The sequence below is a fragment of the Crinia signifera genome, chromosome 5 (genome assembly GCF_055691185.1).
Source record: "Crinia signifera chromosome 5, ASM5569118v1, whole genome shotgun sequence".
Taxonomy (NCBI): domain Eukaryota; kingdom Metazoa; phylum Chordata; class Amphibia; order Anura; family Myobatrachidae; genus Crinia; species Crinia signifera.
Window position 1 is genome coordinate 104,780,821 of NC_139221.1, and position 17,911 is coordinate 104,798,731.

The following is a 17,911-nucleotide window of genomic DNA, read 5'->3' on the forward strand; positions in this document are numbered from 1 at the left end:
CTGAGTGTTTGACCCTAGAATTTCTATATATTAGTGATTGTTCAGGTTTCCAATGTCCCTGAAAGCCCAGGTTATTGAAGTAATTATTCTAAATTGGTGGGTGGTCTTGTGAAAACCATTTAGAATTGATAGCTTCCTATGGAGAATGGCATACCATAAAAAAGGCAATAGGTACAGGCATTTTAGTTCATGAAAGTGTTAAGCTTCACGTTACCCTGAGACATTGTCCCAGTGCTTCTAGTCATTTGATATTTAAATAATATAAATAGTCAAATTTACTCGTACAGATTTGTGTATATATATATATATATATATATATATATATATATATATATATATATATATATATATATATATTGCTGTACTATGTTCTTGGGGCCATATTCAGATCTGTTTGCAGTACAAATTTGTTTGGAAAATAGGCAAAACCATGTGCAATGCAGGTGGGGGCAGATGTAACATGTATAGAGAGAGTTAGATTTGTGTGAGTTATTTTGTTTCTGTGCAGGGTAAATACTGGATTATTTTTACACTGCAATTTAGATTTCAGTTTCAGCACACCCCACCAAAATGTATCTCTCTCTGCACATGTTACATCTGCCCCACCTGCAGTGCACATGGTTTTGCCCATTTTCCAAATCAATTTGTACTGAGCTCAGATCTGAATAAGGCCCTAAGTTCCCAAACTTTCCTAGATCACAGTGCCCTACCGTATCAGTATATTTTTCACAGCACCCCTAGGATAAAACTTATTTATTGTTCAAAAAATATATATGTATATTAAATGAGGTAAATGGTTCCTACCTGTGATGAATAGGGTCAGTTATATGGTGGTGTACAGAATTGTACTTCTAATTGCCTACATGTTTGACGATTACGATTGGCAGCCACAAGCACTGGTTTCGCCTATTGTTTTGACTATAAATAGTTTGATTTGGTCCTGGAGCACCCCTGCAAGAGTCTGACTGCACCCCAGGGGGTTCCTAGACACACAGTTTGGGAGCCATTGCACTAAGGTATTACTCAATTTTGTGGTAGCAGCTGTAAATGATGTTGTTTTTAAGACCTTTTGTTGCTGGTGTATATGATTAGATTTAGGTTGGTGCTGGAGAGGTTTTGTGCTGAATTATTTTCCACTACACTGCAGTGATGTTTTACTGTTTAGTTGTAGAGGGAATAAGGCTTCAAATCAATGTACTCACTCAAGGTATTAGTCACTTTTCAATCCAATAATTAACATATTGGTTTCTAAACGCTGATTTGCAGCACTTCCCCCCCACAATCAAAAAGCAATGTTCTGCATGCATTTATTGTACTGTAGCAATTCTTTGCGTTGAAATCTCTATGTTAGGGATTACTTACAAATAGCTGACTAAAGCCATTTTAATTGACATTGCTAATATCAGTCAGCATCTCCCTCTGCTGGTTGACATAAGACATGACATTTACTTGTGCATTGAATATAACCTAGATTTGTGTGTGTATTTAGTTCTATTTGCGCTGATGCTGTGTTTCCGGTGTCTGTCCAGTACTATAGAGCTATAATATTCTTACACAGTGCATAGACAAATACAATGTATATTAATTGTCCATAATAGTAATGTATTGTGAATAACTGGGTAACTACTCTTTTAATTCGCAATAAAATACATCACAGTCAATCAAATATAATTATCTTTGCCATTTTAGACTGTTTGACTATAGAATAAATGGCATGTGTGCCATGTGCACAGTTTTAATACACCTAATATATTTTATGTTATCTGAACCCCATTACTTCGTTCTAAGTCTTTATTGTAAATGTTGTATATTAACCAACAACCAATGTTGTCCATTTCATAATATACTGAAGCCTAGTCATATGTTTTACGTTATTTGTTACAGTATTCCTTTTTAAGTGTTCCCGGGGCTTTTAAAAAAAAGTCAACATAATATTATTTTTATTATATTATTTATTAATATATAACTACTGTACAGTGACCATATAAATTCAGCATGCAGTGTTCATGAGATTCTTTGTAGTTTTTGTTTCGTATTCGAATTGCATGTACATACATTGTTCTGCTCTTACATTGTGAGTTCTGAGTATGGATTATTAGTAATATTTACATTTTTATATTTGTTTTATATCGCATGGCACAAATGATGTGTCCTCTGAAAAGGTTAACAATAAGCAGGGATTACACAAAATGTTCCATGCTTCCACCGAAGCCTTGTCAGTTTTCATGTAACAGGGCTGGTAAGCTTACAGTGCATGTATTATTTAAGCTATTGTACATTACTTGAAAGAAGTGTCAGATGAAAGTTAGAGGAAGTCCATGGGAAAATGGTATTATGAGATGAAACACTGGGGGGTCTGTTTCTTATGAGAACCATACGCTGTGTTTCACCTTGTGCTAAATTAGTCCATTTGAGATCTTGAAGACTTCGCAACTCCTAGTTTTTTTTGTTGTGCAAATGATCTCACAGTAGTACACCAGTGAACCATGGGTATTTCAGTCCTTTAAAGGCAAAATTAAGGCTTATGAATCGACATTACCATTGTCCCAGAAATCCTCCAAATGTAGTTTATTTAACCTGTTCTATGCCACAAAGGTAACATTCCCCTGACTGCACTGAATAGGTTAATCAAGGTACTGTACTTACCCTTTATTGTTGTATAAAGCATTTTTTTTTGCCTTAGAACCATTAGCTACTTAAAACTTGCTTTGTAAATTAAGAAAAGCTAAATGGAGTTGTGATTGCTGCCATTAGTGGCTTTTTAGATTATACAAACAATTATTGTCTTCATTATCTGAACAATCCCGTTTACTAAACTATTGTGGTTATATCAGACATTATGTACAAATTTTTCCCTTGGAGATTATTATATCCAGCAGAGTATTTAATTTAGCTTTCGCAACCAATTGAAACCAATCAAATATTATGACACATGAAAGCGCACTGCTTAGCACATAAGAAGTGAATAGAGGATGTCAAGGAAGTAAATGCTTGGATTACCTGAACAAAAGATGATACATTTTGTAAAAGGATAAATAAAGCAGACAAATGATAGGACATATTACATTTTTATAATATTATTATAGTACAATATACAGCTTATGTGCCCACATCTTTCTTTTACCAAGTCATTGCATTTTGAAATTACTTTCTTTATTCTAGTTCTTTTTTTCTGCTTACCTGAGTAAACATGTTTTACTGGAACCAATCAAATTTACATGAATTGTCAAACTTCAATACATTGATCAGTACCAATTACTAATAGATTGTAATGGGTCACTGCACATATGCCAGGTTAAATGGCAAAAATTGTTTATTGGATGTATACTGGATACGGTTGTTTACAGAGCCAGGCTTTACTACTATATAATGCATGGGGCATCATTAAGGGGTGTACACACACATGGGCTCGCGAGTTTTATTTCACTTGTAATTCTGTGAGAAAACATGCACTATGTGGAGTCCTGAGGACCGAGTTTTAGAACCTGTGTTCTTGCCAATTTTTACTATCTAGTCAAAATTGCCTGGGTGTAACTTCAAAATAATTCTGTTAATCAAAAGATTTCTGTTATTTTTTTTTTTTTTTTACTTTGTTGTCCTCACCAACAACCTTTTGGTTAAAGTAATGTAATGGAGGACACAATTGATAGTTTAGGACACTTTTGCATGCAGTGCCAAGATGGCAAAATTACATGTGGTGATTACTTTTGAGCTCAGTTATTTATTTTGTCCTAGAATTGATGATGCATTCCTTGGGCCGTATTCAATGCAGCCGGCGAGGGGGTTAAGCGACGAGGATTGCCGAAATCAAGCCACCCTCACAATTTAACTTCTGTGCCACCACTCTGACCCTATTCAACATTCTGGGGGGTTCCTCGCTTTCAGAGGATGGCAAGGATTCCCCCAAACGACGAAGCTCACAGCTAATGCAAGGAGCCTGCTGCATTTAGCCACGAGCCTCGCTGTTTTGGCGGCCATACACGCTGTTTCCGCTTTGCTGTTTTGGCGGCCATACACACTGTTTCCGCCTCGCTGTTTTGGCGGCCATACACGCTGTTTCCACCTCGCTGTAAAAAAAAAAAAAAACAACGAGGTGGAAACGGCCTGTGCAGGGGGGTCAGTTGAATACTGACCTGCGAGCTGTGATGGCAAGCAATCAGCACTGCTCACCGTCAAAGCTTGCAAAAGAGCATTGACTACTGCCCCTTGTGTCTTAGCCAATTCTTTACAAGTATAGTACAAAATGTCAATGTTCAGAATATTGACTTGTATAGGAGGTTATTATTATTATAATTTTATTTATAAGGCGCCACAATTGTTTCGCAGCGCCGTACAAAGGAACAATACAGGGAGACAAAACTTGGCATAACATTGAATAAATAACAAAAATACAGTACAAATAAAGAGCACCACAGTTCAATACACATTACAGCTTAAATGTAAGTAGTGAGGACCCAATCAACATACAACTAGAGGCTTGAGGCCAATGATGGAGATGAGTATGAAGATGGTCACTGAGTGTTGGAGTAAAGGAGAGCTGTGAGTGAAATGTGAAGAGAAGTGGGCTTTGACAACAGGAGGGAAGAGGGCCCTACTCGGAGGAGCTTACAATCTAGTAGGAAGGGGAGACAGACAGATTACAAGAGGTGCAAGCGAGGGGGTGGTGGTTAGATAGCAGGATGTAAACAGGCAAGGGGTCGGAGAACCAGCTGGTTTATGCAGTGGAAGGGTACGCTTTGATGAATAGGTGAGTTTTCAGTGCCCGTTTGAAGCTTTGCAAGAACGGGGAGAGTCTAATGGAGCGAGGGAGTGCGTTCCACTGAAGGGGTGCAGCACGGGCAAAGTCCTGTACTCTAGCATGGGAAGCAGTGATCAGGGTGGAGGAGAGACGACAGTCGTCAGCTGACCGTAGAGGGCGGGAGGGTGTATGAATGGAGATGAGGTTAGAGATATATGGAGCAATGGAATTAGAGATGGCCCTGTATGTGAGTGTGAGGTGTTTGAAGAGGATTCTGTAGGGGAATGGAAGCCAGTGCAGATTTTGTTGAAGGGGAGTAGCAGAGTTAGAGCGGCGGGAGAGGAAGATAAGCCTGGCTGCAGCATTGAGGACAGATTGGAGAGGAGCTAGTTGGGATTGAGCGAGGCCAGTGAGAAGAGCATTACAGTAGTCAAGCCGTGAGATGACTAATGAGTGGATGATCAGCTTAGTTGCACTCTGTGAGAGAAAGGGCCTGATGCGAGCAATGTTGCGTAACTGGAACCGGCAAGAATGGGCCAGGGCTTGGATGTGGGGTGCAAAGGAGAGGGAGGAGTCAAGAGTGACACCCAGGCAGCGGAGTTGGGGAACAGGGGAGATGATGGTGTTGTTAACAGTGATAGAGATATTAGTAGGGGGCATAGCTCTGGGTGGGGGAAAGATAATAAGTTCGGTTTTGTCCATATTCAGCTTCAGAAATCGCTCAGACATCCAGGTAGAGATGGCAGCGAGGCAGTTGGAAACTTGAGAGAAAACAGTGGGGGACAGATCAGGAGAGGAGAGGTAGATTTGGGTGTCATCTGCATAGAGGTGATATTGGAAGCCAAAGAAGTTAATGAGTGCACCCAGAGAGGAGGTGTACAGAGAGAACAGAATGGGGCCAAGGACGGAACCCTGAGGGACCCCGACAGGAAGGATAGAAGGTGGTGAGGTAGAGCCAGAGGCAGAGACTGAGAAGGAACGGTTGAAGAGGTAAGAGGAAAACCAGTTGAAGACTGTGCCAGAGAGGCCAATGTTTTGGAGTGTGTGGAGGAGGAGAGGGTGATCCACAGTGTCAAAGGCAGCAGATAGGTCCAAAAGGATAAGCAGGGAGAAGTGACCCTTGGATTTGGCTGACAGCAGGTCATTGGTGACTTTCACTAGGGCAGTCTCAGTGGAGTGAAGTGGGCGAAAGCCAGATTGAAGGGGATCTAGGATGGAGTGGTCAGACAGGTAGCTGGTGAGACGCCTGTAAACCAGCCGTTCTAGTATTTTAGAGGCAAATGGGAGAAGAGAGATAGGGCGGTAGCTTGTGGGAGATAAAGGGTCCATGTTAGGTTTTTTAAGAATAGGCGAGACCAGAGCGTGTTTGAAGGGTGAGGGAAAGATGCCAGTAGAAAGAGATAGGTTAAAGAGGTGAGCAAGGTGGGAGCAGCCAGTGGGGGAGAGGGAACTGAGGAGACGGGAGGGGAGAGGGTCCAAGGGACAGGTAGAGGGGGAGAGGATGAGATGAGGGAGCGGACTTCCTCAGCTGAAGTAGGGCAGAAGGATGACAGAGTGGGGTAGTTGGTAGGGGAGGATGATTGGGGTGGGTGGGCAGCAGAGGTTGAAATATATATATAATGTTGATGTCAACCATGCAGATTTGTGTTAACAACATACATATGGCTAATCCTAACCCTACCTAAAGTCTAACCCTAACCTTAATCATAGCCTAACACTAAAATGATAAGAAAATCATCTGCCAACATTTTATTGCCGACATTCGCAATGTTAGTATTGTGAATGTTTACCTTCTGTAGTGAAACTTTGAGCACAAGACAGAAACCCTGGCACTGAACTACTTCAGTTGATGGATAATCTGACGCTATGGGTGAGATTTAATAGGATGAGAGATTCAGAAAGTGAGAGATTTTGTGAGAAATCTCCAGGTTTTTTTAAAGCGGCAATCATTTACACTGCAAAATCAAACTGGTTTTGCAGTGTAAATGATTGCCACTTTAAAAAAAAACTGGAGATTTCTCACAAAATCTCTCACTTTCTGAATCTCTCATCCTATTAAATCTCACCCTGTGTTACTGAAGCGGAACCAAGAATTCCATTAATAAAATCTTTCCTAAGTGTAGCTCCCAAATGTGTATGTTCCGCTGATGTTTATATACTTTTTCAGTACAAATATTTTCTTGCCTCGTTCAATTGAAAGTAATGCTTTGAAGTATTTCTATGACTATAGAGTGAACCACAAAATATTCTAATAAAGGAAACTTTCTAACGATTTGTTTGTCTGCTCTGTAAGCACCTTCCAGTATTATGATTCATAGAACAGTGTAAGGTAGTAGTTATGCATATTGCAGACTGTAATTCTTTATTTTGATACAAAAAAAGACCAAGTCTTGAAAAGCCAGATTAAATGATTCCTTTCACTTTTTAATGGGATTTGGATGAATAGAGTAAAATATGCACTTTGCATTCATTGATAGCATCTTTAGGTTGAGGTAATTGAGTCTTTTTTTTCCCTGACTGAATGAATAATGACTTCATCTGATCCTCAGCGAGGCCTGAAACTTAGACCGCCTTTGTCAACGCAAAAAGATCTGGGCTTTGAAACATGCTCTACTTCCCTGGCTTAATTTTTCTTCATTTTAATCCAAAAACCTATTTTTCTCAATAATTCAAGCATAAACTATGTAGTAGTTGAAGCAGCGGAAATTGCCAGATATTTGTCCTCGTTGTGCTGCGTTTTAAGTGCTGCTGATAAATCAGCCACTGTGGTCCTGTACTGCTCCGTTCTCAAGGGAAGGGGCAGCCTGTACACAAGCAAGTGTGTTGGAATTCGTCTAAGCTATTTCAGTATAGTCCTTTGAGAACGAGAGCATCCCTTTATATACTGGAATGCTCTGTTTTGGTACACTTGCAATGAAAGTATAGAGATAAATAGCTTTCAATAACCATGAAACTTTAGCATTGCTACTTTTCCCACATGTTGCATGTAATGTTGTTTAGAATTTTACAACACATAGAATATTAAATATATATTTCAGCTCCAAACCAGTAGCATATTTATTTAATGTCAACAGAAGTTTTTTAAAGATTATTATAACAATATAAATACATAGAGGTGTAGGATCACCCCTGCTCGTGCCCATTTGTCGTGCTAAATACGCAACCGCTGTGTGGCATCTCAATGCTGCGATTGGAACTCAATGCGTTTCTATGAGTCACGGGAGTGAATTAGATGACCACATATTGATTGCGATTGGCAACATCTGTACAGCAGTTGGTGATAATGGAATGTGCACTAATGATCTGTAATGTACAGCACCCAATCATATTGTCTTTCAGTTTTCTAGAACTGTTTTGAAAATAATGTGTAACTAATATCTGCTTTACGGGGGTTGCATCATTTTTGGGTCCATATGTGTGATTCCAATGTACTTCTAGATGTACATGAAAGCCGATGCTCTGAAAATATTTGTACGCTAACACTTAATCATGACTTTATATTTGTGTCTTCGCACAGGTGGGCATGTTGGACCTTGAACTGAACCAGTTGACAAAAGCACTATTTTTGGCTCTGGTAGCTCTCTCTATTGTAATGGTTTCCTTGCAAGGGTTTGTTGGCCCATGGTATCGTTACCTGTTCCGGTTCTTCCTGCTATTTTCCTACATCATTCCGATAAGGTATGTGTGTACCAAAAGGAAACACAGATGTCTAATTTCACTGAATGTTGCATTTTTTGAAATATATACTTGGCTCACATTGTGAAGGAAATTGATCTTATCAGGAAGCTGAGTGAGAAAGTGCCAGCAAATCTGCTGATTCCTGGAGGATCACTCTGCAGAAAGCAATACTGTTGTATTTTTGTGCAATGTTCATTTTACTAGACTAATCAGGATATCTAATCCGTTGTATAGCATGAATGTATTTATAAGGTCAGGTTACCATATGATTGTTTAATACAGTTAAAATAAAGAACATTGACATATATATAATGTCAAATACAACCATAAATAGATTATCAAAAACTTTTGTATCCAGAATAACTCCATGATTGAATTTAATGACTTTCTCAGTTAGTGCTGAAAACAACTTTTCTTTGCAAGAAAATGTTCCTAGATATGTTGTGTACATAGAGACAATTTTAAATTTTGTCGTCTGGTAATTGTGACCTCAAAGCCATGGTTATGGTGCACATACACTTGCGATCCATGCGATTTTGATAAATCACAGCTACAAATCAGATGTTTCACCCGACTTGGGCCCACCGTCCGAGTGTCCCGGCGATAGATATTATGTGCTGCACATAATTTTTTATCAAATTGCATGTGCAATGCGATCAGCGGGCATCAGGAGGGATGGCATGCGACTGTAGTCAGCGGCGGGCGGCAGAATTTGAAAAAACATTTCAACAGACTTTGCGGCTCTCTAATCGGCTGAAAGAGAGCACTCTTAGCCCGTCAGCAGCCGCCTGCCTTCTTACGGCACCTGATGGCATGTGACAGATGGCATGCCACAACGGGTGCTGGGAAAAAAACACTTAAGTTACGACCGGATGCAATGGGACATCGCATTGCTATTTTGCAACGCATCCGATCGCATAGGTGTAGGGGCACCATTACTTTCAATTTATTGCTTTTCAGTATCCTATTCTATTTGTCTTATATGTATATATTAACCCTTTGAGGGCCAAGTGAATTGTTAAAGTTGGTGTGAAAATTGCCAAGCAAACACTTTTATTCATCATAATGATCTGTAATGATTACCTTATATAGGAAATATAATCTTTCTTTTTCCCACAAGATTTTTTATCTGATTTTATATAACAAATGTGATCAACGCTGGCATTTTTAGCGGATATCTTGCACATCTCTCACAGAGATGTTGACATTTTTAGCAGATATTTTGCGCATCCTCTGACAGAGATGTTAGCACTCAAAGGGTTAACTACTTTCTTACAACACTATTAGTAGCGTAAAAAACATACATTTATTTATTTATTTACAGTTTCTTATGTTACAGCTTTTGTTATATAATTAGTCATTGCAGAAGTCACTTTTCTTGTTTATCAACAGTGAAGATTAACGCTTGCCCTGCAATGGGACGGCATACAATATCCCAGGAGTGGGGTTAAATGGTTATCTATCACTTTGTGTGAATTCTAAATAACTGCTTAACCATATAGCAGTATTAATGGATTCAGTACTGAATCCCGGCGGTCGGGATCCCGGCGTTCAGAATCCCGACGCCAGAATCCCGACAGCCGAAATTCCGACAAGGGGGGGACGTGGATCGCCCCCCCTTGCGGGCTCGCTGCGCTCGCCACGCAGCGGGCCCGGTGCCTTGCTACGCTCGGCACACTAATTTATTCTCCCTCCAGGGGTGTCGTGGACACCCACGGAGGGAGAATATGTCGGTATTTCGGCCGTCGGGATTCTGAACGCCGGGATCCCGACCGCCGGGATATTAACTGCATCCCGTATTAATATCACAGTGTGTTCTCAACCAACTGTTAAATTCTCATTATTATCATTAGCAGATGCACCAACACAGAACTGTGCTGAATCAGGTGTATTATGTGTTACTGACGTAAGGCCTGATTCTGATTTGGGAATAATTCATTTTTTTGTAAAAAGCACAATACAATGCACGTAGTGCAAATACATTATTGTTACGTTATTGTTGACGTGCAATAAAATAAATCTGCAAAGTTGGTGGCTGGAAAGTGCTGATAAATTGGGGTCCCAGTGCTGGCACCCTCTGACCATCGTTACTGTTTAAATTGCCCCTTATGCCTTTATTCTTTTTTGCTACAAGCTGGTCTTTAAATCTGCTCAATTTCAGTCTTCTGGACTAGTCTAATGTGCTAATTGGCCTAGTCAGCATGCTAATAAAAGCCACTGCTGCCCCTTGATTCATGTCACTGGTGTTCACCAGTAAGAAGCACTGATAGGGAATATGGGCTGGTGGGCAGGACAGGGTGTTGCTCTGCACTCTGCATACAGAATGCACTTTTTATCTGTTTTGCTGAACCGTGGGGTGGAAACGTTATTTTGTCTGTAGGAAGCTTTGCCTAGCCTGTGCATAACAAAAGTACAGCTGTTTACGGTGACAGCTGTTTGTGATAGAATGGCGATGATATAGTCACTGCACAATACATAGCAACATAGCTGCAATATGAATTTGGACTATGTCTGAACAATGCATTCTAGAGTAATTCTTGAAAACTTGATCTTTTCATCTGGTTTTCCCTTAAATATGTGCAGGTAACCATTACAAAGCAAGGATTTTTGTTTTTCTTATTTCATTCTATTGGCTGTCACTCTGTTGAGATCACTTGTGTTTCTACAAAACATCATTCATTAAATTGCATTCATTCTGCTCAGAAAGGACTAGATAACCACATTACTGTATTTACACAAGTTTTGAACCATTTGTTAATAAGCTTGCCCACAAACTGAGCGAACCTATTTATTTATTTATTAACAGTTTCTTATATAGCGCACACATATACCGCAGCGCTTTACAGAGTATAGTTGAACATTCACATCAGTCCCTGCCCCAGTGGAGCTTACAATCTATATTCCCAACCACATGTACACGCACACAAAGACATTCTAGGGTTATTTTTGTTTTTTGGAGCCAATTAGCCTACCAGTATATTTTTGGATTGTGGGAGGAAACCGGAGTACCCGGAGGAAACCCACGCGAGTACGGGGAGAATATACAAACTCTGCACAATTCCAGGCCGTTCTCGGCAGAACGAGTCTGACTGCTTGTGAAGTCATGCTCGTTCTGCCGAGATCCCCTGTTCAATGCTGTCGGGGAAGACAGCATTGAATGGGGCCCCGCAGCCATCTCCCCTGTCGGCAAATGGCTGCGGGAGATTGATACCCCCCACAGACATGTTGGCTACATGTTAACTATATAAATTCTGTACTACATCTGTGATTTGCACATATGTCCTTGCTCATAATATAACTTCATTTGATCCTTTGTGTTGTCAGTTTGCGGGTGAATCTGGACATGGGAAAAGCTGCTTATGGCTGGATGATCATGAGGGACGAGAACATACCTGGCACCGTAGTGAGAACCAGCACCATTCCTGAGGAGTTGGGACGTCTGGTGTATTTGCTAACGGATAAAACAGGTAACTTGACTTTGCTGCACAAATACATGTTCTTATTGGTGGGTTTATTAGTCGCTTTTCTGTTAATTTATCTTGATGTTCTTTTTTATTTTGTAATAATAAAGTCTTTAAATTATGTTTCTCATTGGATTGGAGGAACCATAGCCAGTCTCGTGTTTTGTTACTGAGCATTCCCGTAATGAAGATAACAATATTTCACGATGCTTGCCATTAAACCCTGTGAGGAAAAATGAGCAAACTGCTAACTGAGTAATATTTGATAACAAAGCAGAACGTAATTGCTTCAGGGAACATGCTGTATCAAGGTTACAACATTATTGGTGTACATCCAAATTCATGTACATCAGTGTTACATAGCTGAGGCATTTATGCACTTCAGCTGTGTAAGCATAAGGATACATTATTCATCCATTATTCAGTAACCATTTAGCGAGTTTGGATTTCTCTTAAATTTGTCTCAAACTTGCAATTTTATTCTGAAACCAAAAACTTTACCTATTTGATTAGCTTACATTTATATTTTACTCAAAATAACAAATAGTGTATCAAATAAAACTAGTATAAAGCTAAAAGTATAAATCAAGAAGTCAAGAGAAAACTTTATATACTGAATTGATTGTTCTCTGTCTGTATAAGGTTCTTTTCACAATTAGTATAATAAGTTTGAAAATTATAATTCTTTGGAACTTTTAATTGAAGACCAGATAACTGCATACAAAGTCAAAGGTGCAGGTGCACAAATCAAACTCCCAATTTAAAATATTGCAATAAAATTTTGCATTTTTAGCGAGGTTCTTCGCTTATTTATGGCCATAAGTAACGGTTTGCCCACCGCGTCCAGGTGACCTCATTAGTCGGGCAAGTCCCTAACATTTTGGGGGGTACAAATCTAGGGCACAGGGCACCCCAAAATGGTGCAGCCGAGTGACCCCAGGGCAACACAAGACTGAAAGAAATATATAGTGAAGCAAAGTGAGGATAGGTTAGTGAGAGAGGCTGCTAAAAATAGCAGGGGTAAGTAAGTGAGAGGTAAAAAAATGAGAGATAAAGTAGGGAGAGGTGAAGGTGAGAAATTAATTACATTGAAATAAAACACACAATAGGGATTAAAGTGAATATGAAAATAAGTGTTAATTTGTGTAGCTCCTGAGGCCAAACAGCCCCACCAGTCCAGCGGGGCCCACTACCCAGAAATGCACCCCTCCCATCTGATAATCCATTATACATTTGTGCAGGTCTCACCTTGCTCTGCATGCAGTCTAAGAAATGTCAGGAACCTAATTAAAACCAATATATAGGACAGGTTGGGCATGGGTGCTACCACCAGACGCTGAAGACCAGATAACTGCCTACTTTAAATGTCCATTCCTACCTAAGGTCCATTCCCACAGATGTATTATGTCCTCATTCATATTTGCTGCAGTTGCATCAAACAGTCCCTCTTGGCATGCCAGGTCCCAAGGACTCTGCTAACATCGGATGACGTTTTTGGTGAAAATGTGGCCTGGACACAACATTATGCAGCAAGGACTCATCAGGAGACACTTGTATATCTGAATGATATTGAGTCTTTGAATATGCATAAGAAATGCTACAGTACGATGCAACTTTTTGGCTTTTTTTTATGCTTCATATAGTCTTACACATACTGTATATACAAGTGTCACATATCAAATAAATCAGCACAGTCTCCTGGTGCATATTTGTCGCAGATCACTGCGTTTAGGATGTATATTAGGCAAAAACAAATGCCTGATGCTAGTGGAGTTGCACAGGACCAGTCAACTCATATGTCTGTCCGATCAGATGGCATTGTCTAGTGTGTACTCTTCTTAACACTTACAACAGAACATTGTTTTTGGAAGCTTCTGACCCCCAATCTGCTGCAATTGGTAAATATGGTGACTTCTGCAGCAGTAGTGCATCCATCAGGTCATATACCGTAAGGCACATGTGCAGTAGGGTCCCCAGTACATGTACAATAGATCAGTATTTTGTGTCATGTGCGTCAAATCCTTCAGAATCTGACTTAGGCCCTGTATACACATAATAGCAAACAAAATAAAATAATGTTTTAATGTGTAATGATCAAAATGATGTGACCAGTCGCACTGCCAGCTGAATCCAGAAATGGAGATGCAACATAACATTGCCACAAGGTGCAAGGATTATATGTTCATAACAGAAGGGCGCTGGATGATCAGCATTCCTATAGATCAAGGGATACTTCACTTTTGTATAGCAGAAACACCCTGCTATACTAGTATTGTATTCCAATTATAAACAAACCATTTATTCGCTATATATACCAGCTTGATATCCAGTATATCTCTGTAGAGGCAGTCTTTCATTAATATTACAAGTAAAAGGTAAAAAGCAAAATGTTACCAGCCAGCTAGTAGAGTTAAAATGGTATTTTAGTGTAGCATAACACATACAATGTGAAAATGTCCTAGCTGAGAACTCTTTGAAAAAATGATTAAGAATTCGTTGTTGAGTCTAGAGAGCATTACATTGCTAATATAATTGCAAGGTAGCCCTTTGTATGATTGCAAATTGGGATTGTGCTTCATCAATAAGCTTTTTGACATGAAGCGTCCATCACAGTGGTTCTCTCATTTACCACCACAGAATGGGGAACGAAGTATCTCAATAATTGCATTATAGTTTCCTTATTGTAGTACAAGAAAGCAACGTGGTATAATTAGGTTTGATTGGAGTGCATGTTTCCGGTAAGATCTGAAATTAATGATGTTGCTATAGTGACACATCTGTGACCAGCAGTGCGTGAGACTTAAAGTAATTCATTGGACAAGAGAAGACATTTGTTAACTACAAAGATGCAGAACATATTGACACTGACCAGAAATACTAGATGTTATGTGATAAATGAACAAATGATGCTGAAACAGGAGGACAGAACATTTGTATTTAATCTGCAGGGAGAACTTTAATCTTCTCACTGGTTGCATTTGATAATGCCATTGTTAGAGCACAATGTGGTTAGGAACTCATAAATAATAAAATCTAGCTCAGTATGTGTTCCTCAGAAACAAACATGGCTGCTTTTGGTAATGAATCATGATCAAGGAATTTACCAACATTTGTTTTAGAATGTGTTTTAGAGCAGATATCTTTCTAGTGACAGTTACTAGTTACAACCCTCTAATTAATAGGCATGGTACCAAGATTTTAAGATGTATGTTCTTATACTGTACCTGACACTGTGCCTCTCTGTAAGCACTAATGCAATGCCCCCATCAGAAATTGTGGGGTCCAGGACTGACAAATAGACAGGGCCCGCCACCCCAGAGGTGAATAGGACTGTTGCACACCCCCATTCCATCTCCCCTTATACTGACAGCACATGCATAGTAGAACCAGTTTGGGGGGGGGGGGATGCAACATGCCAGTAATCCTGACAGTGGATGCATAGTAGAGCCAGTTTAGGGGAGAAGGTGCAACATGCCAGTAATTCTGCCAGTAGTGTGAAATCTCCAGCTACTCTCCCCCCCCCCCCCCCCCCCCAGCAACTTTAGCCTTATCCCTGTGTTCCTGCATGTATGGCCTGCTGTGTCCAACTCCAGGCAATCCACTTCTGTCTCACCAGCCCTTTCCTATTTCTCTGGCCCCCTCAGTTGACCCCAAGCTGCATCTTCGACCAGCACCCTTCTGCATCTCCAGACAGTACCCTCTCTCTGTATTTCCAGCAAGCCCCCCTTCTGTGTCTCCATCTAGACCCACATCCAGACCCCACATGCTCAGACATGTAACTTCTCCTTTGTCTTGCGGCTGAGGCTGTTCTCTTTAAGTGGTCAGCTTCTTTGTTATTGTAGTGCAGTGTTTGACGTCATGACATCACGCTCAGCTCGTCTCAATATTTAAAATTTAAATCATTGTACCACGTATGTTTACAGTTTTGGTGGCACTCGGTTAATAAAATAGTTATCACATGCAGATAGATGCCGACTTTTCGATATTACATTGCATCTGTCTGCATGTGATGACTATTTTATTACTTGAATTCCCCGGCAACTTTTACTGTGTTGTGGACTCAGTATGAGCACCTATGTAGGACATCAGAGTAAGTCTCCAGTTCCTTGTTGGGAGTGCAACTAAAATATATATATAATATGCTGTCAAAGTTTGCACATATGACCAGCACACCACCATAAGTCTTTACATTTAATAAGAGAAGTGCAACAGTGCTTATTGCATGTGAAATATATCAGGGTAGCATATCGATATATACAGTACAGTATATAAGATTTTTCTTACCTCTTCGTTTATGCTGGATCAGTAAGCATCACAGATTCCAGGTCAAAAAGACAGCCTAAGAGCTTAAGAGCGTGTGATAAGTGATGTAAGTTTTTTCCAGCTCCCGGAGGCAAGATAAATATCGGTGGTCCCCCCCCACACACACACGCTGCACCTTATATAAATACATGTATGCTTGTGTGTATGTATGTTATGTATATTATGTTTAAAATAGAGAGACTGTGACATCTGTGACATCTGAGGGGGTGTCGGCCACAGAACCTATATCAACGGCTTTCAATTAACTAATTTAAATCTGCAGGGAAGGAGAGGTGCCCCCTTGGTAGCAGGAGCCTGGCAGCAGATGACTCCATTGCCTCCTAGAGTTAAGCCTCTGCGTGTAATGGCTCCCAGGTGACTTATGAAGCCTGATGCTTACAGCCCTAGTGATGCATATATGTGCTTAGAGATATCCCCCCCACTATATGGTCAGCACTGCAGCTGCCACAGATGCGAGCACATCTGTATGGCCAAACTTCTATTAATATAAGCTGATTTTTAATATCTGTGTTTTTCAGGAACTCTTACTCAGAATGAAATGGTCTTTAAGCGGCTTCACCTGGGCACTGTGTCTTATGGTACTGATACAATGGATGAAATACAGAATCACGTAGCAAGCTCATACTCCCTGGTAAGTTCTATTTGATGGACATAGAATTGTGATAATGTTAAAGTTCAAAGATTTAATATTAATAACTAATATTAGCCAGATAAAAGGCATATAAAACTAAACTACAAGCTGAAACAAACATATATGCCATTTTTATACATTTACAAATGTATAAAGATATGTAAAATATTCCATTCTATGGCAACATTTTTATGTAAGATCACCCCAATGAATTAAGGGGTGCTGTTTCTCAGCGTCTGCCCTCAAAGGTTTCTATGGGGGTTGTAAAAGTGTCAGCCTTACCAAGTGCCACAATGCATAATATTCCAGAGTTTGACATCGGCAGCTATCGCCATCTGAAGATGGTGTCAACCTCTGTAACATTCAGGTATTGCCTACATTTAACAAACATGACTGAAAGATGGTTCTTCTGAAGCCGTCCCCAGCAAAGGCTACTGTGCATGTACAGTAGGGAGTCTGAAGAAAAACAGTCTGAAACTTTTTAATCTCATATAAGTAACATAAGCAGTCAGGAAAAGGTTAAACACCCCAAATATGCATACCTTTCATTGCAGACACCTCTTCTCACTTCTTCCTAGCAGCAAGCTAGTCACTGTGCATGTGCAGGAGTTACAATCTGTCCCTTCTGCTGCATGTTATCGCTGCAGCTCTAGTAAATTTGTATTACATACAGTACTATGGCTATAGTGTTCATGATTCAAAGCTGGCAGTGAGGGAGTGCAGGGATCCAGGCCTTGCATTTACATGTATATCCAGTAATAGGAGAATGGTTACAACAAATCTCCACTAGCACTCGGAACTGCTTAGTCCACGGTGATACTGCAGCACCTCATCTTTCTGTACCTTGATCCTCTTTACTGCTTACTTTGGATCTGAACTCAGCCATTGATACATGATGCTTGGTTTAGCACGGATATGGTCTAGACATGTACCCCTCGGGGCACTCTGCAGCCCGGTTAGGGATACTTGAAAATAATATTGGTAATGGGGGAAGGAGGAGCCCTTCCTGCTACCTGCTGCTCTCCTTAGCAGAGCAGCGGGGAATAGATTTTGTATGCATGTGCACTGCATCTATTCCTG

At 40.2% G+C, this 17,911-nt stretch overlaps 1 protein-coding gene across 2 annotated transcripts in view; it reads left to right on the forward strand.

Moving 5' to 3' along the window:
• The window catches only part of ATP9B (ATPase phospholipid transporting 9B), a 360,476-nt gene that overhangs the window by 287,424 nt on the left and 55,141 nt on the right, over positions 1–17,911 (forward strand). For both annotated transcript variants that reach the window (XM_083187774.1, XM_083187775.1), the window contains exons 12-14: positions 8,256–8,416; positions 11,741–11,883; positions 16,719–16,831. In XM_083187774.1, coding sequence (XP_083043900.1) covers positions 8,256–8,416; positions 11,741–11,883; positions 16,719–16,831 — 417 coding nt within the window. The remainder of the gene's footprint in view (positions 1–8,255; positions 8,417–11,740; positions 11,884–16,718; positions 16,832–17,911) is intronic.